Here is a 24,341-nt window from a genome sequence, read left to right as displayed (position 1 = left end):
CCTAATTGAGCCTCCATAACACACTGCCAAAGATAAAAAAACAAAAAAAACCCATCACTCAGTCAATTTGACCCAATGGGAAAAATTCTCCCTCCTCCCAAAACAGACAATTAGCCAGTCCAGCAGTATGCTGAAAATACAACTCCTATGTTACAACTAAAGGGAAGGAGGGCAGAGCAGCTCACAAGTATAAGAAGCTATTGAAAAGCTTGGAAAAGTTTAAATAGTGGAATGGGTATGCCAGAGCCAATCAGCCAGCCCAGTCCCCTCAGCCTCAGGCAACGGAAAGGTGAAGGATCCGAAGAGGGGGAGAAGCCAGACCCATCTTGCCAACTGTGCAGTCTCACATCCCCCATGCCCTTCCAGGCACCATGCCATATCCTCTGCTGTCTAGTTAACATCCCACATCCCATTGATGCAGGGCAGAAAGCATTTAGTCATGAAAAAGAAAATTTAAAAAAAGCGAGCGAGAGAGAGAGAGAACATTTTTTGACTTTGACCCTTCCGGAATTTCCTATACAACATATTACTTACATCAGGAGACCCTCTGATATGAGCATACCTGTTGGGATCTTGTAGCAAATCTACTGCTTCTTTTAAATGATCTATCATGGCTATATCAATATTTTGCTTGTTTGATGTATTTGTTCTACAGTAGGAAACAAAGACACTACCGTGAGTATCAAAGGAGTTAGAATTTAAATCAATGGGAAATATTTTCAAATTAGCTGTTTAAATTGTATAGTAAAAATCCTGTATTTGTGCATATTAATATGCAGATGTAGGATTTGGAAATTTTCATGTGGAAATTAGGAAGTCAGTTTAGAAGACAATGAACTAAATAGTTATTCCCCCATCTATCATTTCAATCAATCTAAACAGCCTGACTTCTGTTGCTGAAATAATTTAATTACCAACAATTTTTTTACTTGATTAATGAAGTTTATTGTTCTAGTATAAGGACACTGGCAATTTTTAAAATAGTATTTTATCTTTTAGTTTGAAATGTTTGTAATACTTTTAAAAGCTTTAAAAGAACCTAATTTTTCTTAATTCTTTTGGCAACTATTGATTTTTTTCATCTGGACTTTTAGCAAAGCAGAAATGAACACTGTTGTTTTGCTTAACAAAAACTTCAATTAACAGTTCAGTTTCATTGTAAATCATCTATTTCACGTATGTTCATCGACTGATGTTTGTCAGCACCAGTCTTGAAATAGTGTTTTGAATTAACTATTATTACAGGGCCAGGAAAGTGTGTTAAAACACACATACACACACACACACACACACACACACACACCCTAAGTTTCAGCCCTTTTACAAATACTATTAGCAGATGTAATGTCAGTATCTAGTTGAACAACACTTGCATTCTCTAGGTACATACAAATATATTGATTTTAATAAAATTTTCACTGTGTTAATCAATACACTATAAATAGCAAAATGCAGACAAATTGTATTGTTATATAAATGTCATGCTTCCTTGTATACAAAATAATAAGCTGATAAGGAAATACTCAAAAGACAAATTAAATTTTGGTCACCTAAAATGTATAGCCGATATTAGTTCATTATGTACATCAGGGATCGGCAACCTTTCAGAAGTGGTGTGCCGAGTCCTCATTTAGTCACTCTAATTTAAAGGTTTCGCGTGCCAGTAATACATTTTAACGTTTTTAGATGGTCTCTTTCTCTAAGTCTATTATATATAACTAAACTATTGTTGTATGTAAAGTAAATAAGGTTTTTAAAAATGTTTAAGAAGCTTGACTTAAATTAAATTAAAATGCAGAGCCCCCCGGACTGGTGGCCAGGACCCGGGCAGTGTGAGTGCCACTGAAAGTCAGCTCACGTGCCGCCTTTGGCACGCGTGCCACAGGTTGCCTACCCCTGATGTACATAAATGAATACTTACATTCCTTCTGTTTGCCAATGTGTGTCCTCTTCTATTCGCAATAATTCATCACATTCTGCTGCTCTGCCCTGTGAACAGACATTATACTGAACATTAGGACAGAAATTTGCCATTAAAGTAGACAGATAAGAAGTTTCCTCTTCTGACTAAGCACTGACCTAGTTCATTTATCAGTTTAGAGTGGTTAATTGAAGCAATCTAAGGTCTGTACTTCATTGTGATTTCTCCTCCCCCAACTAAGATACTGATTGCACCAACTTTCATTAAACTGTCACATTATATTGAGGGCAAAGCCTAACCTCATTTAAATACAAAAATAAGTCAACCAACATGAGAATTATGTACTGAATGCCCCCATTTTCTCTCATATCCTTCTGATGTATGCAAATAACCCATCAATTAAGCATGAGCCTAATTCTCCTCTCATTTACACCAGTAAATCAGGAGTAACTCCACTGAAATCAATGGACTTACATTGGTGTTAAACTCCCATATGTGGGAAGAGAATCAAGACCATTCCATCACTATTTAAAGATAGATTAGTACACAAAGAGCTCTGTTGCTAAGTGGTGCATGATCTATTTTGTACTGTAGTTGTGATAATGTAAAGATGTGTGCTTGCGGGTGGAGAAAGAGAGAATAACTGTTAGGTCACTTCTCATTTCCTTGTTTCGATGGGTTTGTGTCAGACATGTGTACAGCAAGCCTGAGTGCTTCATAACAAAGTTTTTCTGCATTAATTTTCTAGTATTTTTTTAAATGTGTACTTGGGGATTGGCAATATATGAGGAAGGAAGGGGTGGACCACAGGGGTTGGCGTTTGAAGTGCAGTAGGAAAATATTTGTCAGTCAGCAGGTACATTTATATGATGAAAGATACACTCTTACAGACAAGTGTAGTTATAATGTGAATAATGGCTACAAATCACATTAAATTCATTTTTTTTTTAAAAAAAAGAACCAGATCTTCTCAAGGTCTACCTTTCTACTAAGTTTTGTGCATTTAGATAATACTTTAAAGCAGTGGTTCCCAAACTTGTTCCACCGCTTGAGCAGGGAAAGCCCTTAGTGGGCCGGGCCAGTTTGTTTACCTGCTGCATCTGCAGATTTGGCCGATCGCGGCTCCAGGCCAAATGGAGCTGCTGAAAGCGGTGCGGGCCGAGGGACATACTAGCCGCTGCTTCCAACAGCTCCCATTGGCCTGGAGCAGCAAACCGCGGCTCCTGGGAGCCGCAATTGTCCGAACCTGCGGACACAGCAGGTAAACAAACCGGCCCGGCCCGCCAGGGGCTTTCCCCGCACAAACGGCAGAACAAGTTTGGGAACCACTGCTTTAAAGCAATATCAGTTAATGATGAAAGTAGATCTGCTAATGATTCATTTTAGCCAGAGCCCTAATTCAAAGGCTTCCTGTTAGAAATTATTAAAAGAAACAAAACATAAACCTCATAGAAAATTCACATCTTAAAAACTAATTGTGGGAAACTGCACACCAATTTTGTCACCTAGTTTTAGGGGGAAAAACAAGAATTTGTGCCTCATGCAAACCCCATTTTATAACAGATCTCCAACTGTGGAGTTGCTACCAGGTGCATCCATAATTATGAACTGCTGGTTAATATTCGTAAAGGTGCATCCGATACTTATATTTCCATTTGGAACTTGATACATTTGCTTTCATTTTCATCTCCAACATGCAGAAACACTGAAATAATTCAGCTGCCAGTAAGGACGGAAGCTGTCTGAATGGATGTGCACTTGCACTGGCAGGGAATGAATAACAGACAAAAGGACTAACTATTTTCAATGCCATGTGTTTGGCACATCCATCTCAGGAACCCTGTACCAATAAATGCCGTCTGATTCTGCCAGATGTATCACTGAATTGTGCACTGGCATCTCTAACATTCTTCATCACAAAATACGGCTTTATTCCCAAAGTCAGTCCCCAATACCACAAATAAAGCCATTCTTTTCATCTGTTATTTTTCATTAAGTAAATAATGAAGCATTTGATCTTTGGGCTTATATACACAAATTCAATAATAAAGTACACAAATTAGGACCAATCTCATATAAAATCCTCCCAAACCCACTAAAACTAAGGTCTTGTCTGTATTGCAAGTTGAACCATTTTAGCAAGTTATGTTTTAAATCAATTTAGTTAAACTAGTTCAAACTCTCGTGTGGATATGATTCAATAATTTATATCAGCCTTAAAGTCTCCTACCTTCCCAAAATACATCTTGGGAAAAAGATATATGAGATCTGTAGTGTGAACTAAAGAGCCCAACAAATTCGCACTCTTGCAGATCAACAAGAAAAATGCCTTGCCTCAACCCTCCCCCTCATAAAACCTGTGGACTGTTAGCTCAAGCACTTTTGCTAATCTCACCTGTCATTAGCATCAAGAGGGTATAAAAATCCACATCTGAGGCAATATTTTTCCCACTCTGAAATTCTTTAACAGCACCTCTGCATCCCTGAACTAAGCTCTGCAACACACTCTACAATGAGGTGCCGAAAATGCTAGATTATAGCCAGGCTGAGGGCATTGTTGAGGGACTAGCCAATAGTTCTATAGCACACCTTAGAGGGGAGAAAGTGTTAATGCACAACAGGCATTTAATGGCAGCTTCTGATGGAGGATCTAGTTGGGGGAGGAGAGAGTAGATAGAAGTCTTCCATTTCCTTCTACACCGCCATGTTGATTCTCAAGAGAAAACTGTCTCCCTTAATCTCTCTATGCCTACATGTCCATATGTCAGGCAGGGATAACATTACTTACCTACCTCACAAAAGAGATGTGAAAATTAAATAGGTAATGTTTGTAAAGTGCTTTGAAGATGTAAAGCATTATATAGGTGTATATTAGAGCTGGGTGGATGAAAAAAAATTTTGCATGAAAATTTTTGAACAAAATGAAAAGAAAGTCATTTCTTCTAAAAAATTGCAGGATTTTTAAATGAAAAATGCAAACCAAAACAAAATAAAATTTTTAGTTTCAATGACCCTCTTTTTTTAATCCCCACCCTTTTTCCAAGAGCTGACATATTACATCCCACTTAGCCAACATCCATAAAAAACTCTTCCTAATAGTCATCAGAGACTATCCCAGCAATAAACACTTGCCACATTTAACGATACTGTAGAATGTGTTTATCTATCCAGTAAGCAATAACAACAAGCAACATGGATGTATTGGATAACTGCACTCTTGAGATAGCTTCACTCACCCTATAAGTGTAGGTATCTGATACAAGTAACTATATTTGAAATGAGCTATTTTACAAAAACATTTTTAAATTAAGCAGTTTATATTTTCTTTTGCAGAGGCCACTGAGGGCTGAGTGTTTGGGGATTTTTTTTTTACACTGTTCTTAATGTATATGCCCTCTATGGCTGCTACAGAAAAACTACTAGGGAGGCCCTGCCATTGGTAGAATGACAAAAGTGGTGCTGCTAAAGGAAATAGGGTGAAGGATTACAAAAAGGCAAGTCCTTTTGCACACCTAGAAGTTCCTTTCCCTCCACTTCCAAGAGGTCGGGAAACCACATCCGTTCTCTCCACCGTGGCTATCTAGCACTTTTCTCTCAGAAAGGAATTTGATGGCAAGTACACAGGACCTCTTCAGATCGTTTTGTCCTTAAAAAAAAATCTGGCAAAGCTGGCCAGCAAATAAATTCTCATATGAAAATAAACATTGTTCAAACCTTGGCATAAAAAAATTCATATAAATCCTACTATTATGGGATATGTGATGAAATTGGTCCAAAAATCGTGTTATGTTACATTACATAATGAACCAGCTGAAATTCATGAATTACAAAGTGGCTGTATTCATGAATGATTTATGGATCGTTTATAAGGATTTTACTGCAACTTTCTCAGAGAGATATTATTCAGGAATGGTGCAAAAGATCCAATTCCACAATAAGAAAGGGGGCAGAGGATAATGAAAATGGAGAACACGCAATTCAGAAAACTACAGAGAGGTACAATGGAGCAACCTAAGAGAAGTCACAGACCAATTCTGAAAACAGTCAGAAGTGTAAGCTACAGCATTCCCTTGGCAGATGCGATTTACACAGCTGGACACGACACAGCCGACAGCCAAAGTGTTCGCTAACCATTCCAGCAATACAAGAGTAATATTTTCATCCGAAGAAGTGAGGTTTTTACTCACGAAAGCTTATGCCCAAATAAATCTGTTAGTCTTTAAGGTGCCACCAGACTCCTTGTTGTTTTTGTAGATACAGACTAACACGGCTACCCCCTGATAATTTTCACAAAGATTAACCAACTACCCATGAAGGCAGTGAAGGGGCAAAGCAGAAACAATGGCTGACAATGTGCATTCTCACATGCACTGTAAAGCCACCTTAGTTTTCACTAGTAATGATGTAGATCACTACAGTATATAAGAGAAATACTGATCAATACAATTCCAAAGTTTCTGTTGAGGAAAAACCCATCGCTTTCTACATAATTCATAGTCTCCTCTCTTCACTGGAAGCATGAGGTTTTGGAAGGAATGCCAGTAAGTGAATTGCTTAATTTATGTGAAAGTAGGAGACTACCTTTGGGGTGAATTTTGGATGGAGGCGAAGGGAAACTTTTTCCTTATGGAATATGGAGGGTCGGCCATGAGTGCCGCCAGTTCACTCACGCTCCTGACTGAAGTGACAGCGATGAAGGTGGTGACCTTCATTGACAGGTGGAACACTGAGCATGTAGCCAATGATTTAAAGGGTGGTCTGGTAAGTATTGAGAGAAAAAGACTGAGGCCTAATTGCGGTGCTGGCTTTACTACTGGTGGGAAAGTCTTAGTGAGACCCTTCAGGAATCTGGCTGCTATCGGGTAAGTAAAAATAGAATAGCCCTTTATCCAAAGGTGGAGGGCACTGATTGCTGCTAGGTGTACCTACAGCAAGCTAAAAGAAAGGCCTGATATCTGAGAGTGAGGTAGCCTAGATACTTGTCGCCTCTGGAGCTAACTAGTTTTGTTGCATCCAGGTACAGAAACGCCTTCATTTAGCTAAACAGCATTTTCGCATGGAGTCTTCTCTGTCTTGGTTACGAACAGTTTGAACACCCTTTAAATGTGTACACGCCAAGACTCCAAGTCTGCTGCCCATCCAAATACCAGGCTACGAGGTGAAGAGGGTTTGGGTTGGGATGTCTGATTCTACCATTCTCCTGAGTTAGCAGATCTGGGAGGGGGCGGATGCTGAGGAGGACGGGCTGATATTTGCAGGAGGTCCAGAAACCAAAACTGCCTGGGCCAGTTGGATGCAATGAGAATGATGCACGTTTTGTCATGGCACATTTTCCACAGAACATGCGGGACCAGTGGAATGGGAGGAAAGGCATACTTCAGGTGGTCTGTCCAGGATAGTAGAAGATGTTCTTGTTCATTTGGGAGGTGAGCAAGTCCCAGGATGGCATGCCCCATTCAGAGATGATTTCGTTTAGGACCGAATAGTGAAGCTCTCATCTGTGTTCCCTGTAAGGTGCGCACAGCAGACCATCAAGGGCTGCGCACCAGCCACACACACAGGTGGGTGTGGAGGATGTGTAGGGTGGGTGGGGGCAGTGTGGTGAGGTGGGGGACAGTGATAGGGCTTTGGGAGAGCTTGGGGCATGCAGAGTTATGGGGGGGTGGGGGAACAGACGCCTTTCCCCCATCCCCAGGGCTGCGGCAGGGAGAGACGCCTCTCCCTCAGCTGCGGCGGGGATGGGAGGGATGCCTTTCCCCCAGCTGCGGGGCTGCAGTGGGGCCGGGAGAAACACCTTTCCCCCAGCCCCAGCTCCGGGGCTGCGGCGGGGATGGGAGAGATACCTCTTCCCCGGCCCCAGCTCTGGGGCTGTGGTGGGGACAAGAGAGACGTCTCTCTACTCGATGATGTAGCCAAAGTGGATGACATCTAGAACCCCCTTGTCTGTTCTTATAGCCCTCCAGTTGTGGAGGAAGTATGCCACCAAAGCTTTGGAGAGTAGTTGGGGATGGCATCAATGATGGTTCTCAGTTCTCAAGCATCCCTTCAAAAGTAACCTTTAGTTGGCAGATGGGGTTGGGTGGCTCATGTCAAAGTGGATGGGGTTGGATACCTTGGTCTTCGCACCTTCTGGCATTTGCATGGTGGTTCATATGAGATCTGTTGGTAGAAAGGCTGTGGAACAAGCCTTGATTTGTACACCCGTTTATGGTGTCTACTCTTCGGGGAAAGAGTATACATGCACAGGGAGTTGAGGGTAGTCTTGGAACCTTTTAATGAGTGTAAAGACTCATGCGTCTTCTTGTTAAAGAAGTAAGAGCCATCAAAGGGAAGATCATCAGTAGTATTCTGAAGCTCAATGGGGAGCCCCAAAGACGGAAGCCACGATTTGTGCCGCATAAATAGTGCCATTGTTATGGCTCTAGGTATGGTATCAACTGTGTCTTGAAGTGAGGTCCTTCCTACCAGTTTACCCTCATCAATAAGGGCTTAGAATTGGAGTGTGCCTTTAAATTACAGAAATTTGGAGTAGTTTGTAAAATTACACTTAGCAATTCTAAACTGGAGGCTGGTAGATGAGAATATCTTCCTCCCTAGAAGGTCGAGGTGTTCAGTATCCTCCTCTGCCTGGGTAGTCTTAGCGTGTTGCTGCTTGAACTACTAAGGAGTTGGGGATTAAGGTGGGTGAACAAAAATTCTGCCTCTTTCACCGCTACAAAATATCTCAGCTGTTTTAGGGATATGGCTGCAAGATGCGTCTGTGTGCATACCACCCTGGCTGGCTCCATGAGGAACGTGTTTACTGCAGGATGTCCAGGAGCTTATGCTGTGTATCATGGGTCTCCTCAAGTGGGATATGAAGTTCAGTCGCCACCCTCTGCAAAAGTTATTGGCATTGCCTGTGGTCATCAGGCAGGGATGGTGAGGATGGCACAATAGCCTATGCTTGTTGATACTGCCAGTATCAGTGGATCCTGCTCAACATCTTTCTCTTCCGCATGCTCTGGCAGAGCTGGTTGCTGTTGTCTAGGGGAAGAGGGTCAGTCAGACTCGTGCATGGATCCAAGGTGCCATGCTTAGGGATCCCAGGGGCCCCAGTAGGGCCCCAAATGCTGGTTGAGGGGGACTCCAATGTATAGAGTACTCAAGGGACTGCTGGTAATCATGTCTGGGTGGAAGATGGGTCCAAGATAGTATAGCGGCTCTGTCTGGGTTAACATCCCCACATGGAGGTGAAGACTGAATCAGACATCCAAGACGAGCCAATGAAAAGGTTGGATATGTCTCCACTGGCAATGCCATTGGTAACAGTAAAGGGAGACTCAATGAATGGATGGAGTAGGGGAATAGCTTCTTCTCCTCGAAGTAGGTTCCTCCTCTGGCGTCAAAATATCCCTTACACTGGCTAGACCTGAGAGAAGAGAAGAATGAGGATAAGATATCCTCTGGGGAGGTATAAATCTCAGTCCGATTGGGAATGTGAGATGTCCTGGTAGTTGGTACAGACAGATTTGGCGTATCCATGTGCTTAGGGTTGGTGGATCCTTATGGGGGTGGGCCACTACCATCTAAGAAGATTCTCCTTGTCTGGAGCTGATGGTTGGTGCCGGCAGATGCCAATTCTCTCAGCTTGCTAATTGGTATGGAGTCAGTACCGATGTATCCCTGATTCTGCGTGCCTTACCCTTATGGTCAGGAGGTTTAGGCTGGCCTAAGTCTAAGACACACCTGATTTGGAAGTAGTCATGGAAGGATCCCTCCTTTTGTGAGGGGATCTGGAAAGAGATCTGGTCTTGTGTCCGTTACTCTCATGAGAGACCCAAGACAACGTGTCCTTGGGCTTACTAGATCTGTCCTCTGCTCCAGAGCTCATGCTCAGAAGGATGTTGCTCGCAGACTGAGGCCAATTACAGAGGGATCCTCCCAGCCTGAATCCCACTGGGGCCTCATGGTTTTCTCCATGAGGTACATTCTCAGTTGAAGCTCTCCTCCCTCTCAGATTCAGGGAAGAAAGGAGTTGCAGATGCTACACTTGGTGGAGATGTGAGCCTCCCCTAGGCAGTGAAGGCAGCAGTGATGGTCATCACCGACCAAAAGGAAATGGAGGCAGGATACCAAGTTCTTAAACCCCAGAACTTTGGGCATAGTCCTCTTTATACTAACTATGAAAAGCTACTAGAAAAATACCAAAAACTGTAAACTCTAAGAATTTACAACACATTTACAGATAAAAAGACGATAAAGATGCTTCGGACACAGAGGATTCAACTCAGATCATGTGGCGGTAAGAAGGAACAAGAGAGGCAGGCAGTCCACGCCTCTCCTTATAACCTCAGTACTGGACATGAGGAATGCCAGGGTGCTGGCATGGACCAACAGGCACTACTACCCAATTCTCCAGTCTCAGGCACATGAAGCAAATGTGTACCACATGTGCAATATGCATAGGGACCAGAACATGAAGAAAAATGTAAACTTTTACTGGTGAACACATCTGCTCATTAAAAATGACAAAACAAACAAAACCAAAACACAGGACAGATTTCAAGGATTAGGGTGAGGGTTAGGTTAGAATAAGACTTATGGGTAACCTGACCTTACAGCTTTAAAATTACTGTTATAATTAATCTGCCTGCTCATGTTTGCACTCTATGGCACTGAACTGATGAGGATGAATATCAATTGCACTTCTCTTATTAATAGCAAGGTGCCAACACTTTATCATTTCTGCTTGCTAGGAAGGTAGTCATGAGATTTTTTAAATTTAAAATCGATCACAAACTTGCCTTGATGTAGCTCATAAATTCAGTCGTGAGGGGATGTGATCCTTCAGCAAACTGGTTTCCTGCTTCTCTTGACTTATCATTGTGAATCATAAGAGAAGGTCCCTGATGAAATTCTACTAATGAGAAATGAGACCAAAAGACCCAAAAAGATATAAAAATTATTTCGGAGTCAGCTTTTTCAACTTTGCATTTAAATCAGAGTCACCTAACGAACCTTTTAAATTTAGTAGGGCACAGCAGCACAGCCAAAAATGAAACCCAAAAGGTACAAGAATGATAAAAACAGAGAATAAGACTTTGGACTACACTGGACCACTATTAATAAAGTGTAGACGTTTTACTTTTAATGCGAATTTATTTTATGTTGTGACACATGACCGGATTCTGATCTCTCACAAGTAAAATTCAGGAACAATTCTACTCATGTCAATGGAGTTACTCCTAAATTACACCAGTGAGAGAGAGAAGAATATGACTCATGGAAAACAATCAATCAATTGTAAATGCAACAAATGTCACTAACAATACGAAAATTAAGATACACAGACTAGAGTACATTTTAGGTCAGTCTAGGAAGCAGATACCTCATCTATTTCTTGTACTCCCACTTCCCAGGTGGGTGCTCTAACCATCAGGCTACAGAGTCACTTTCTCTCACTGGCCCAATGACTAAGTATACACAGTAGAAACCTTCAATAGGAGAAACTGAGGGAGCCCCACATCAGAATACAGTAACTCCTCACTTAACGTTGTAATTATGTTCCTGAAAAATGCGACTTTAAGTGAAACGATGTTCAGCTAATCCAATTTCCCCGTAAGAATGAATGTAAATGGGGGGTTAGGTTCCAGGGAATTTTTTTCGGCCATACAGTACAGTACTATAGTTGGGAGGTACCCCGCCTTACACCACACAGGCACAGCCCACTGGCACTGGAGACAGAGAGGCAGGCAAGGAGGCTGAAGGTGCTGTAGGCTAAGAGAAGCACGTTGCGCTGCAGCAGCGGCAACTTCCCCTACTCTGCAAGCACCAGGGGCAAGGGGCTCAACCCTCGGCCCGGCCATGCTACCCCTTCCCCCAAGCCTCCACCCTTAACATGCCTCTTCTTCCCTCCCCCTCCCTCCTGCCCGCGGCAATCAGCTGGCTTGCAGCATTCAGGAGAGACGGGGGAGGAGCAAGGACATGGCACACAGGCTTCCCCGCCCTCCATCTCCCGAACACCACAAGCCAGCTGATTGCCACGGGCAGGGGAGGGAGGAGCGCCATGTCGTCGTTCCTCCCCGTGGCAGTCAGCTGGCTTGCGACGTTCAGGGGGCAGGAGGGAGGGAGGAGGAGCAAGGACTTGGCGCGCAGGGTCCCCCCTCTCCCCCGCCTCCTGTGAGGGAGGGGGGAGCCTGTGCGCTGAGTCCTCGTTCCTCCCCACTCCCCCCTGAATGCCGCAAGCCAGCTGATTGCTGCGGGCAGGAGGCGGGGGGATGAGGGGAAAGGCACTGATCCGCGGGGTCTGCTGGCAGGCAGGAGGCGCTGTGTGGAGGATGGCATGGGGAGCTGATGGGGGGCTGCCAGCTGTGGACAAAGCAGGAAGCCAAACGACATTATAGCGAAGCATTGCACAACTTTAAATGGAGGATGTTCTGTAATTGAGCAGGAACGTAAGATTGAAACAACGTTAAGCAAGAGTACGTTAAATGGGGAGTTACTGTATGCCACAGCTCAGTGGTTATAGCACTCTCCTGAGAGGTGTGGGAGACCCGTGCTTAATTCCTTTTTCCCCACCTCTGCCTGAGGAGGGAACTGAACTGAACCTGGTTGCCCCATATCCCAGATGAGTGCTCTAACCATTAGGCTAAAAATTTTAAGGTAGACTGCCACCTCCACCTTCCATGTCCTCCTCCTCCGGTGCCCAGATTTTGAATGGTACTCGATCCAATAGGCAGCCTCGGAGCACGCCTATAGGACCAGGATATGCATGCGAGGTAGGTAGACAAACGCTTAACTTCCTCTGGTTCATGGATCACTCTGAGGCTTAGGCAGGAGATAGACATCCAGGCACCTCGAGTGAGATAGCAGGCATCTAAGTCTGGGGCTTAAGTGCCTAGGTGCCTCTGTAGTTTCAGGCCTAAGTGATTATTCTCAGAAGTACAAAACTAAACATGCTTCATAAATTTTCCAGGAAAAATAGTGGTAAACTGAAGGAGTAGGTTTTAAGCATGTTGTTAGTAGAAACCTGGGTTGGGAAGTTTTTTGTGAATTGCACTCATACAGCATTACATATAGAATAGTCGGCAGAATTCCTGTTATTGTTAACTGTCTCTTCTTTACGTTCAGACCTTGGACTAGGTTGATGTGGTGACCTGAATCTTCCTTTATAATCTGATCTTCTTCCATAATATTTGACATTGGTACATTAAGGCTGACAGTATCTTCATCAGAGGGCTGAGAAGAAACAAGAAAAACATTAATTTAAAAATTAAACCAAGACTAAAATCTCAATTGGTGTTAATTATTTTATTAGCATTCAAATATGTAAAAGATTAAATAGTAGCTTATAGAAGGAAAGCGATGTATCCTATACTTTTGACTCATGAATTCTACATTCACAATTCAGTGCTTTTAGTAAAATGATATCATGCTGTGCACACAAACATATATATTCAGGAATCTGAAAAACCTTTGCCATGTGTGATAAAGCTCAACAGTGAAGTAACTTAGTATTGCACAAATGCTTCTATTTGTCAATTATACATACATATACGCAAACATTTATTTATTTAGATTTAAAACAAAAAAAGGTCACTGTACAAAAAGCTCTAGGCACCCTAATAATTACAATTATAATCACATAATGATGACCATCTAGCAGCTTAAAATAATCATATATAGGAAATAAATAAATTCAGACAGTCATTAAATCAGAGCAGCAGTAATGTCCCTTTCCACTTTTGCAAAGACATTCTTCAACACTTCCACAAATTCTGTCAAGCAGATGGCTTTTGCAGCATATCCAGAAAGATTATTTTGGACCTATTCAGGTCCTATTAATTTAGAAACTATCAGCTGAAAATAGTGCAGTACAGTGGCATCTTCTATTGGCATGATCACAAATTCTAAGAATTAAAGTTTGGGCAGGGTTTTTTGATCAGTGGAGTTATGCAAACAATTTAGAAAGAGTGTTAAAAGGTAAATGCAGCCTTGCTCATTTGCAATCATTCCCTTCACAGGCTATTCAGGGTGGTTGGTTTTTTTAAACTATATAACTGATTTTCCCAGGTGTTTCCTGACAGCATAGGGCCAAATAGGAACTATCCAAAGCAACTTTGTAATTATACAAAGTCATCATAGCTCTATCACAGGTGAAATACTGTATCTCATTTCCTTCATTTGTACTTTTATTTTTATTCAGTTAGCAATGGAAGTGGACAGACTTTCTAGGATCAAAGCTGCAGAAGATGAAGAGTCTAATTTTCATCTTAAAAATCTAAGGCTACTGTAGCATTAACTTCAAACAATTTTAGTGCCTGATGCAGCCATTTTGAAAGCTTCTGCCTTCCTATGAGAAAGACAAGGTGGGTAAGGTAATATCTTTTACTGGCCCAATTTCTGTTGGTGAGAGAAGCTTTCAAGCCACACAGGTCTCTTCAAGTCTGGGAAAGGTACTGTGGCTTGAAAGCTTGTCTCTCTCACCAACAGAAAGAAGTTGGTCCAATAAAAGATATTACCTCACACACCTTCTCTCTTTACCTGGGACAACTACACATCACAAGAGAAACTTACTTACTTCATAGTAACTGGAAGTTTCTTGAGATGTGTGACCCCTATCTGTATTGCACTGTGGATATGTATGTCCTCCATGAATCAGGAGCTGGAGAATTTTGAAAGCAGAGTCTGTAGGACTGCACACGTGCCCTGGCTCACTTTGTGCCTCCAACCAAGGAGATAAAGGGCGGGGCAGATCGACCGCCTCTCCAGTTCTTTCTCTACTGAGAATAAAAAGATCCGAAGCAGAGGGAAAGGAGGGAGCATAGTGTAGTACAGTCTGGGACCACACATATCTTGAAGAACCTCTAGTTATTATAAGGTAGGTAGCTTTCTCTTCTTCGAGTGCTAGGTGATTGACCAGCAGTACCCAAATAAGAGGAGGGTGCGAGGTTGTAGATGACAAAAGCCCACCATTCTAAAAGATGCATCAGTGGAGGAGACCTGTACCAAGGCCCAGTGTCTGGCGAGAAATAGTCTGGGAGACTCTCTGATTGGTTTTGTTCTCTGCAGGTAAAAGGCTAAAGTTCACCAAACATCGAGGACATGGATACCCCTTTCTTCTGAGGGTAAGGGTGGGTTTGGGAAGAACACAGCTAAGTGAACTGACTGATTCAGGTGAAACTCTGAAAATACTTTGGAGTGAATTTAGGGTATAAACATAATGAAAATTTGTCCTTATGGAATATAGCAGGGGGGAGGGATAGCTCAGTGGTTTGAGCATTGGCCTGCTAAACCCAGGATTGTGAGTTCAATCCTTGAAGGGGCCATTTAGGGATCGGGGGCAAAAATCTGTCTGGGGATTGGTCCTGCTTTGAGCAGGGAGGTTGGACTAGATGACCTCCTGAGGTCCCTTCCAACCCTGATATTCTGTGATTCTGTAAGGAGAATCCACCATCAGTGCTCCAAGCTCACCAATCCTTCTGGCTGAGGTGACAGCTACGAGGTATGGGACTGTCAAGGACAGGAGAGACACTGAGCTACAAGTTAATGATTCAAAGGGAGCTTAGTTAATATGGAGAGAACAAGATTCAGGTTCCATTGAGGAGTGGGCCTTTTTATGGGCAGAAAGATTCTGATTAGGCCTTTCCAGAATCTGCTAGTCAATGGGTGCACGAAGACGGAGTGGCCCTGCGAAGGTGGATGGTATGCACTGATTGTTGCCAAGTGGACTGTAAGGAGCTGATGGACAAACCTGATGTCTTTAAGGAAAAAAATAAAGTCCAGAATAAGAAGATTAGCTGCAGCTTTCAGGGGTACACATCTGATGCCCACAGATTAAAAAAAAAAAAAAAAACGCTTCCATTTAAGTAGGTAACATTTTCTAGTGGAATCCTTCCTAATATTAGAAAAGATGTTCTGTACAGCTTCAAAACATGAGAGCTCTAAGGATGATGCCCTTCCAAAAAACGAGCCCTGAGATGAAGCAGATGGGGGTTGGGACATTTGATCTTGCCATTCCCCTGGGTCAGGAGATCAGGAAATGTTGGAATAATGATTGGTGCCTGAGATGGCATGTATAGATGGTCTGGGAATCAAAACTTTCTGGGCCACTTGAGGGCAATGAGGATGACTCCTGTCCTGCTGAATCTTGTGTAAAGCCCAAGGCAGGAGTAGTAGTGGAGGGAAGGCATAGTTCAAGGGGTCTGATCATGGAAGAAATAGAGAGTCACCATGTGAGAGGGTCATGTCCACATGACTGTAGGTGTCCTTCATGTTGGGAGGTGTAAACCGCATGTCCTTTTCCAGGGACGGAATTATAGATGCCAATGTGACCATGCCAAACTTGAATTTGAAAATAAAGATGGCAGAGGTTGAGAATAAGTCTCCAACCACCCTTCTTTTTGGATGCTAGGAAGTATGTCAAGTAAAAACCACTTCCTTGGTACTAATGAGGAACCTGCTCTATCACTTCTCACTGTAAGAGGGATTCCACTTCTTGTTTGAGAATCTTCTTGTGAGAGTGGCCCCCAAAAGAGGGCAGAGCAGGGGTTTTGGATGGGGTAGGGACAAACTGTATCATATAGCCAGAATGGATGACATTACGCATCCACTTGTCCATTGTCATTGAACTCCAGGTGTTGAAAAAGAGGGCTAGACAACCCCTAAAGAGTATGTGAGGGTCAGGAGGTGTATGTCTTAGTAGTCTGCAGCTCTCAAGCTCCCATCACAAATAACGTTTTGCTGAGGGTTAGCACTGGGCTGAGAAACCTGCTGTGAAAGGTGTGGGGCAAAGCAGGTCTTTGGAACCCTCTGCCTCTTACAGGATGGCTTGTAAGGTCTCTGGTGGTAGAACTGTTGTGCCATCAGTCTAGGCTTGCATGGCTGCTGGTGGAATTTTCTCTTTGGGGCAAGTGTATATATTCCCAGGGAGCGGAGGGTGGCCCTGGAGTCTTTTAGAGTGTGTAAGGACTCCTCTGTCTTCTGATTAAACAGTCTGATCAAAGGGTGGATCTTCAACAGTGTTCTGGACCTCCCTGGAAAACCCCAAAGCCTGGAGCCGCAACTTCCTGTACATTACAATGGCAGTAGCCCTTGCATTGGAAGATGCATCAGCTGTCTCTATCACTGATTAGAGAGCGGTTCTGGCAACCAATTTGCCTTCCTCTATGAGAGCCTGGAATTGAGCTCTGTTCTACTGCGGAAGTCTGTCAGCAAAGTCCCGAACTATTCAAAATTCACAGAATTCATACTTAGCCATCAGTGCCTGGTAGTTGGTTATCCTGAACTGGAGGTGTTGGGGGATAGGTAGCCAGGGGATGCCAGACTGTTCTAGATGGCTCCAGGATGGCTTCATTAACAGGGAATGCTATTTGAGTAAAGCCAGAGGACTGGAGGCTGTCTAGGAGCTTGTGTTGAGGATCCTGAATCTCCTAAAGAGGAATCTGCAAGCTCCCCTGCAATTCTGTGAGGAAGTTCTTGGAATTGCTTATAGTAATGAGGGGTGGGGGTGGAGACATTGGAAACACAGCCTCATCTGGAGATGAAGATGGCAATCTTCTCAGTTCCAATGGAACTGACAGATTTGGCACATACTCTTTCTCCTCAGGTGGCAGTTCTGATTGCCCTCTCTGAAGGGAGAGAAGGGACAACTCCCTAGCACACTGGCCAATTCTGCAGGATGGTATTGGTCCCATGGCACCCAGTATGGCCAATAAGATAGATCAAATGGGGATTTCAGAGGTCCCCATTGCATGGGGTACCAATGGTTCTGAGGAGGTGATGAGACTAATGTTGGTCCCAAGCTGCTCCAGGTCTTCTGATCAGGAAGGTGTGTTTTGGAGGAGGGAATAATAATATGGAGATGGAGATATACCTATCTCATAGAACTGGAAGGGACCCTGAAGGGTCATTGAGTCCAGCCCCCTGCCTTCACTAGCAGGACCAAGTACTGTTTTTGCCCCAGATATCTAAGTGGCCCCCTCAAGGATTGAACTCAGAACCCTGGGTTTAGCAGGCCAATGCTCAAACCACTGAGCTATCCCTCCCCCCAATAATAATGATTCATCAGGCAGTTCAGAATCTACCGATGAGGAGAAAGCCAATTCTGGGCCCAACAGCAATACAGATGGTGCCGCTGGAGGAAAGTCACAGCCCAAAGATGGAATGGGAGACAGACTCCTCCCAAATGTTGGCTCTTCTGGTGGAGTCAGAACCTCTCTTGAGAGGGAGGGACCTGATGGAGTAGGAGACTCCAGATCTGGAAGAGCAAAGATGTCCTCAGGAGCAGCACAGGTCTCAGCTCTTCCTAGAGGGAGAGGGGTCCTGCCCATTCGAACTGCTGGAGCCACAGTACAGATAGTCTGAGACACAGTCATGGAAGACAAAGACTGTACCATGGGTAACCAATGCTCTCAGTGATCGGTCTTTATCAGTACTGGCGGATCCCAGGGTTTGTAGATTCAGTGCCAATGAAGCCCTAAACTTGTGGGCTTTTTTGTCATGCTGCTCAAATTTAGGATGTACTAACTTCTTTTGGGCTGAGCTTAGAGACATGCTTGGTTTAGGCAGGGTTGAATCCAACTTCTTCAAAGTGGATTTGGAGGAAGATTTAGTTTCATGCTTATGAGAATGCTCTCTGTTCTCCTGACAAAACCCTGCTGAAGTCCTGAGCAAGGTCTCATGAGAGAAGGTGCACTCCTTGCTGAGTCAGGCTCATGGATGAACGGAGGGGTGAGTGGGTGGGAGGGGGTGCCTGAGAGGGGCTCCCAGCCTAGTTCCGATTGTGGCCTCATGGCCTTTTCCATTAGGTGTTTCCTTGGACAAAATTCCCACCCTTCCTGGGTATGACTGGGGAACAAACAGCAGATATTGCACCTTGCCACGACACAGATTTTCCCAAGGCAGTACATGCAGCATTGATGGTCATCACTGACTGAGAAGGATCACAGGCAAGAAGCACAAATTTTGAACCCTGGAGTCCTGGGCATAGTCCAATATCCAAAATGGGGTACAGAGGAAGGAGTGATCTCCAGATTCGGGAGACATTCTCCACATTATCTCCCACCCTTCTTATTCCTATTTCCCTCCCATGCTCTTTTCCATTCATCCATTTTCACTTGCTCTTCTCAACTCCCCCCGAAGATTCAATTTACCTATCCTTTTCTCTTTTTGCAGTACCCCTTTCTCTCAGCAGCCTCCCACTGTCCTGTTCACTCTTCTCTCTCTTTCTTCTTTTAAATGTACAATATTTTAGAAACTGCACCAAGTCCAAATTAGTCCTTTCGGGAGACCCACCTCAAAAGACTCTATTTTCAATTTTGTGCTTCCAAAAAAAATGCCAGTTCAGCGGCAAAGTAGAGTGCCAGCCTGGCATCTGCTTTAATGAATACACCTCTACCCCGATATAACGCGACCCAATATAACATGAATTCGGATATAACGCGGTAAAGCAGCGCTCGGGGGGGGGGGGGGCAGGGCTGTGCACTCTGGCGGATCAAACCAAGTTCGATATAACGCGGTTTCACCTATAACGCAATAAGATTTTTTGGCTCCCAAGGACAGCGTTATATCGAGGTAGAGGTGTATTTAGAGAACAAAACAGCCAAGTGCAAGAACATTACAAAGCAGCTGTAACATTGAGTCTGTGTCTTCCAGTGGCCTTTAGACAGCATGGACTTGAAAAGAAGATCTGAGTGGTGGAAGCAAAATAATAATAAATTTAGGGTCAGATTTTCAAAGGTGCCTAAAGGAGTTTGGTGCCCAATCCCCATTGACTTTCAATCAGAGCCAGATAAATAAATAATTCTCGTAGGCAATAAAATCACAAAGGCATCAATCTACTCATGATGAACCTTTGTTCTTCAGTAATATATTCTTAAAACCTTTTGAAATAAGTGTTTTGACAGCCCCCTCCACAGGGTATATAGAATTAAGTTTCTCTTCTATCCTCATCACTTCACTCTTTACTTTTGTAGAAATTTCTGTCCAGGGTTTGGCTGCATATTTTTGATACATAGAAAGCATCTCCACAAAACTATCCAACTGGAAGCGCAAACCAAAATGGCTGAAAAAGCAAAAATTCAGGTAAGTTACCTCTGTAGCTGACAAACGTTTATCTCCGTTATCACTGCCAACACCTGAATCAGAATCCTTCTTACTTGGATATATTTCGTCAATGCTAAATGTAAACAAAAGTGAACAGAAAGTTATTTTAGTGTGCACTAAGAGCCTGATCCTGATCTCAGTGAAGTCAGTGCCAAAACTTCCATTAGCCTCTATGGTCCAAGATCAATCCCTTAACAAATTAATAATAAAATACATGTGAAGTAAGACTGGTAACATTATTGTGCAAATGTTCAATGTCAAGTAAAATGAATTAAACGAACAACTCGACAAGTTCCTCTAAGAAGATAGTAAACTTACTGGTTAAAAATAGGAAAAAATAATTATAATCTATTGTTAAATCATCCTTTTTTGTTCACAAAGATAAAAACTGCCAGTAGTTTAGCAGCATTCTGATTGCTTAGCATATCCCCAAACTGACTTTCAAATCAACTAAAATAGTTGAACTCAGACTGTAGTCAACTGAATTGTACCTGAGCATTAATATGCTAAAAATTAATTAGTGTTGGAGGAAAGGGCATTGGAGCTCCCTAGAGCATGAAGTAATTAATAACATAGGTACCTTTGTGACATGCATTAGTTTAAAAACTCCTTGAGGTTTACTTATTTAAATTGGTAAACCATAATAATGCCAGGTACCTTCTGCTCTGGTTTCATTGCCTAATATATGACCTTTACTCATTGTACAGTACAATATTGGTCATATGCTCATGTTCCTATGATAATACATTGACCATCACATTTTTTCCACATCACACATTTCTGTCTATTTGTGATCTAAAACATTAAATGGTAATCCTGCCCAATTCCACCTTATTTTTTTTGCACATTGTCACTTTCTCAGCAACTAGACATATTTACCAATAAAAATGAAAAACGCAATTTTAAGCGTCTTTGTAAAAGCCAGGTCTCTGATTAAGGCTCAGTTTTTACCATCTATTATCAGTAAATACTGGGACTTCCTGTGAAATAATCTGTGGTAATCCCAGAGGTTTTGTGTTTCTTTGGTTTCTTTGTTTCTTATTCTCAGAAACATGAAAACAGTATTTTCCATAATTTTTGGTTTTTCATTGGCTAGTGGAAAAGCTAATGAATACAAAGGATATATTTGTGCTAAAGTATATGTGATAAATTAATAAAGTATAACACAGGAATGTAGAAAAAGTCTGCTATTCCTGATAGGTCCTCAAGCATTGTATTTATTACATATCATTATTAATGTGGTAGCATATAGAAGTCCCAGTTATGGACCAGGAACCCACTGTTCTAGTCACTTGTATGAACATACAACAAAAAGACGCCACTGTATGTCCCATGAGTAAATTAAATGAAAGCCTTTTCAACTTTGACGAAGTAGATCTCTCTCATAATAAACTATATGCTCATTTTATACCATTATATCACTGGTCACAACTCCATAGCTAAAGCTGAATTTCATTTTAGACTAAAACCAAGCATTAAACTATTTTATATAGGATAAATATAGCATATCCACCCCAAATTTACAGGAGTTACTCTCTGAATACAGGATGAATTTTTGAGAATTTACCTGAAAAATCTATCAATTAGTTTATGAGTTCAAATTAATTTGAGAATTGGTTCTTTAAGAAATATAGCACCTGTCAGTCTTTTCTTTGTCCCAAATGATCTTAATAAGGAACAACAAAGACTTTTTAAACTATCTTGATAATTAAAATTCATTGAAGTCTTGTGCATACACCATGTTTGAAGAAATTAGGTTGCAAATAAGATAAATAATTATTGTATTTAATATCATTATACAGGTTATCAACAGGGTTCTCCCTGTCCATCTTTTCCTTCATATAGCACTAGTGCCTGTAACATAGCTCTCTAAACCAATAAACCAACTGAAAATTAAAGGCACAATCCACCAATACACTTTGGCTGCCTTACACTGCTCTGGTGATGCAAAGCAGATGTAATCCCGGTTCTGGCTGCTTTGTGCTGCTCTGGTGTACCAGTGAATTTGCTGTTTACGATTACAATTTTAAAAAATATTAAAGTTGATACTACTTATCTCAGGTCATTAGAAATATCATATGGTAGCATTTTTTTTTACTGTTTGTATCTGAAATGTTTTTTAAAAAACAAGGATATCCCTAGACAAACTTATTAACGTTGAGTTAAGGTTGAGAAGACAAAACAGTAATTAGATCACATTATCCCAAAACTCAGCATTACCAATCCAAGAAATTCAGAGTTAAAATTACACTTAAAAGAAATCCAAACATGTTAAGTTTTGGAAATGCACAGTTAAGTCATCTCAAAAACCTTAACTCTGCCCAGTAGTGATAACATGAGGGGGGAAAACATGAAAAACACCAATGTGTATTTAAAAATCAATCTAATCTAATCTGAGTCCATCAAAACTAAAACATCTTAATCAAATTACATGGTTATGGTGGAGGGTAATATTTAATAATCACCAAGATTACATTTCAGTTATGTTATAATCATTCTGAAGTAATACAGGGGTTTCTCTGGAATAAAGATTATTAATTCAGATGAGAGTTTTATTCAAAAAGGTACAGCTGACATAAACCTACTTTGAAAACTCTTGAAGTAAAAGAATAAAAAATATATTCCACTTTGTTTCCAGACTGCTAGAACTGATTTATGTGAACAAAGAATGCAGTGTTAATCTTTTGTACTTACCTCTCTTCCACAGGTTGCTGCAAGTGTGGTCGTTCTATGGCATTAAGATAAAGTGAGTCTGTTGTTTTAATCTGGCACGCCTGTATGCTCAGATATTTGAATATGTGCACTTTACCCTTTATACAAATCTATTAGGATGAGGAAAAAAAAACATTTATAACCATAAAGATTTAAAAATATATATTTGCTCCAAATTTGACCTTACTAATATTAACTTCCTAGAAAAATAGCAGACAGGATGTTTTCCATCAGATTATATCGTTTAAAAAAATTACAACAAAAACAGTGTGCAATCTCATTTTGCTGCTTTGGAGAAGACGTTAAGAAGTAGCAATGGAGATCATGGGAATTTTACCAATGACTTCAATTGGAGCATGCCCACTGTGACCCATGTGGGTTTGGGCAAGATGTGCACAACTTTATGTCTTCTAGTATAAATACATTCCAAGAATAATGCACATCTCCCTTAACATTAAGAACAACATAAGTGTGTAGAGAAAGTAGAAACAAGAAGCAACCATATCAACATATGCTACATTATAAATCCGGGAGAAAAATACTGTACCTTCCCCCTCCCCAATGGAGAAAGACAAAATAAATGATATTTTTCAGTTTATAAGTAATAAATATTTTTTTATTTTAAGAAAGTAGTTAACGGGGCACTTAAATCAAATGTTCTGTCTCTTTCTATTTAGTTAAATTGTCTTTACAAGTTTCTACGCATTTGTATGATGCATTTATTCCATTTGAGAAAAAAACTGAACTCAGATTTCTAATCTCACCACTTGGTGGTGTCTGCTTCACTTATCTTTTAAAATCAGCTTTATGATTAATGGAAAAATGGAAAACGTTTTGATTTCTTTAAGCAAATCACGTCTTACTCTTATTCCATGCAAGTGATGCCCATCAATCAACAATCATTTTTGGCTCCCATACAGAGCTGTAATAGTTTAATGAGTCAAACAATGACAATGGAAAACTTTGGACCACAGAAGCCTACAGAGAACACAGGCATTTCCTTCAGTTTTACTGTAGTATTCACTTATAGTACCCGCAAGTACCTGCATACAGCAACTTCACACTGAGAAAAATATAGCATCATCTACTGGTGGAGGTACTATCTACACTAATCATTACAATGTTCCCCTCTCTAGTTAAATATCAATTTAAACAGTAATGCCTAGGAATCCAAGTAGTCTGCCATCCATGCAGATTTCCATGTTAATCTGCCCCCTCAAGTCCTGTATTCAGTCATGTACGCATCACTCATAGTTGGATCTAGATGATCAGCGAGTGAAGGATTCATGTCCTCTAGATCAGGCCTATCTGTTGTGGTCAGACTGCCTGATGAAGATGGCACAGTGTTGAGGTTCCTAGAACACCCCAGCAATTCTTTGTCCACAATCAGTCTCCTTTTATGAGCCATAGGAACCTGCTGAGTACTTCCAAATCCTCTACTGAAGCCCTCTGGAATAGTTGTTGAGCATCCTCAATGTTTGCCCTCCCCTTTCTTTCAGTGAATCTGGGCACCAATTCTCAATGCAATACAAAAGGGTGGGCTCTCACTTTAAAAAAAAAAAATCAGGAATGATAAGTTGTTTAGTTTCTTAATTATTGTGTAATGTCCCCTCCAAAAAGG

At 41.7% G+C, this 24,341-nt stretch overlaps 1 protein-coding gene across 16 annotated transcripts in view; it reads right to left on the bottom strand.

Moving 5' to 3' along the window:
- The window catches only part of LRCH1 (leucine rich repeats and calponin homology domain containing 1), a 253,247-nt gene that overhangs the window by 69,828 nt on the left and 159,078 nt on the right, over positions 1-24,341 (bottom strand). For 12 of the 16 annotated variants that reach the window (XR_010600758.1, XR_010600750.1, XR_006172725.2 and 9 more), the window contains 6 exons: positions 22,703-22,830; positions 19,997-20,081; positions 13,036-13,141; positions 10,708-10,823; positions 1,922-1,989; positions 563-649 (listed from right to left, as the gene is read on the bottom strand). Coding sequence is in view for 8 of the 16 variants with exons in the window: in XM_042842720.2 (XP_042698654.1) it covers positions 563-649; positions 1,922-1,989; positions 10,708-10,823; positions 13,036-13,141; positions 19,997-20,081; positions 22,703-22,830 (590 nt within the window). In the remaining 8 variants the exon portion in view is untranslated. The remainder of the gene's footprint in view (positions 1-562; positions 650-1,921; positions 1,990-10,707; positions 10,824-13,035; positions 13,142-19,996; positions 20,082-22,702; positions 22,831-24,341) is intronic. The other 4 variants (XR_006172726.2, XM_065593611.1, XM_065593621.1 and 1 more) reach the window with 2 other exon arrangements.

The sequence above is a fragment of the Chrysemys picta genome, chromosome 1 (assembly GCF_011386835.1).
Source record: "Chrysemys picta bellii isolate R12L10 chromosome 1, ASM1138683v2, whole genome shotgun sequence".
NCBI lineage: Eukaryota > Metazoa > Chordata > Testudines > Emydidae > Chrysemys > Chrysemys picta.
This window is presented reverse-complemented; position numbering and strand designations above follow the sequence as displayed.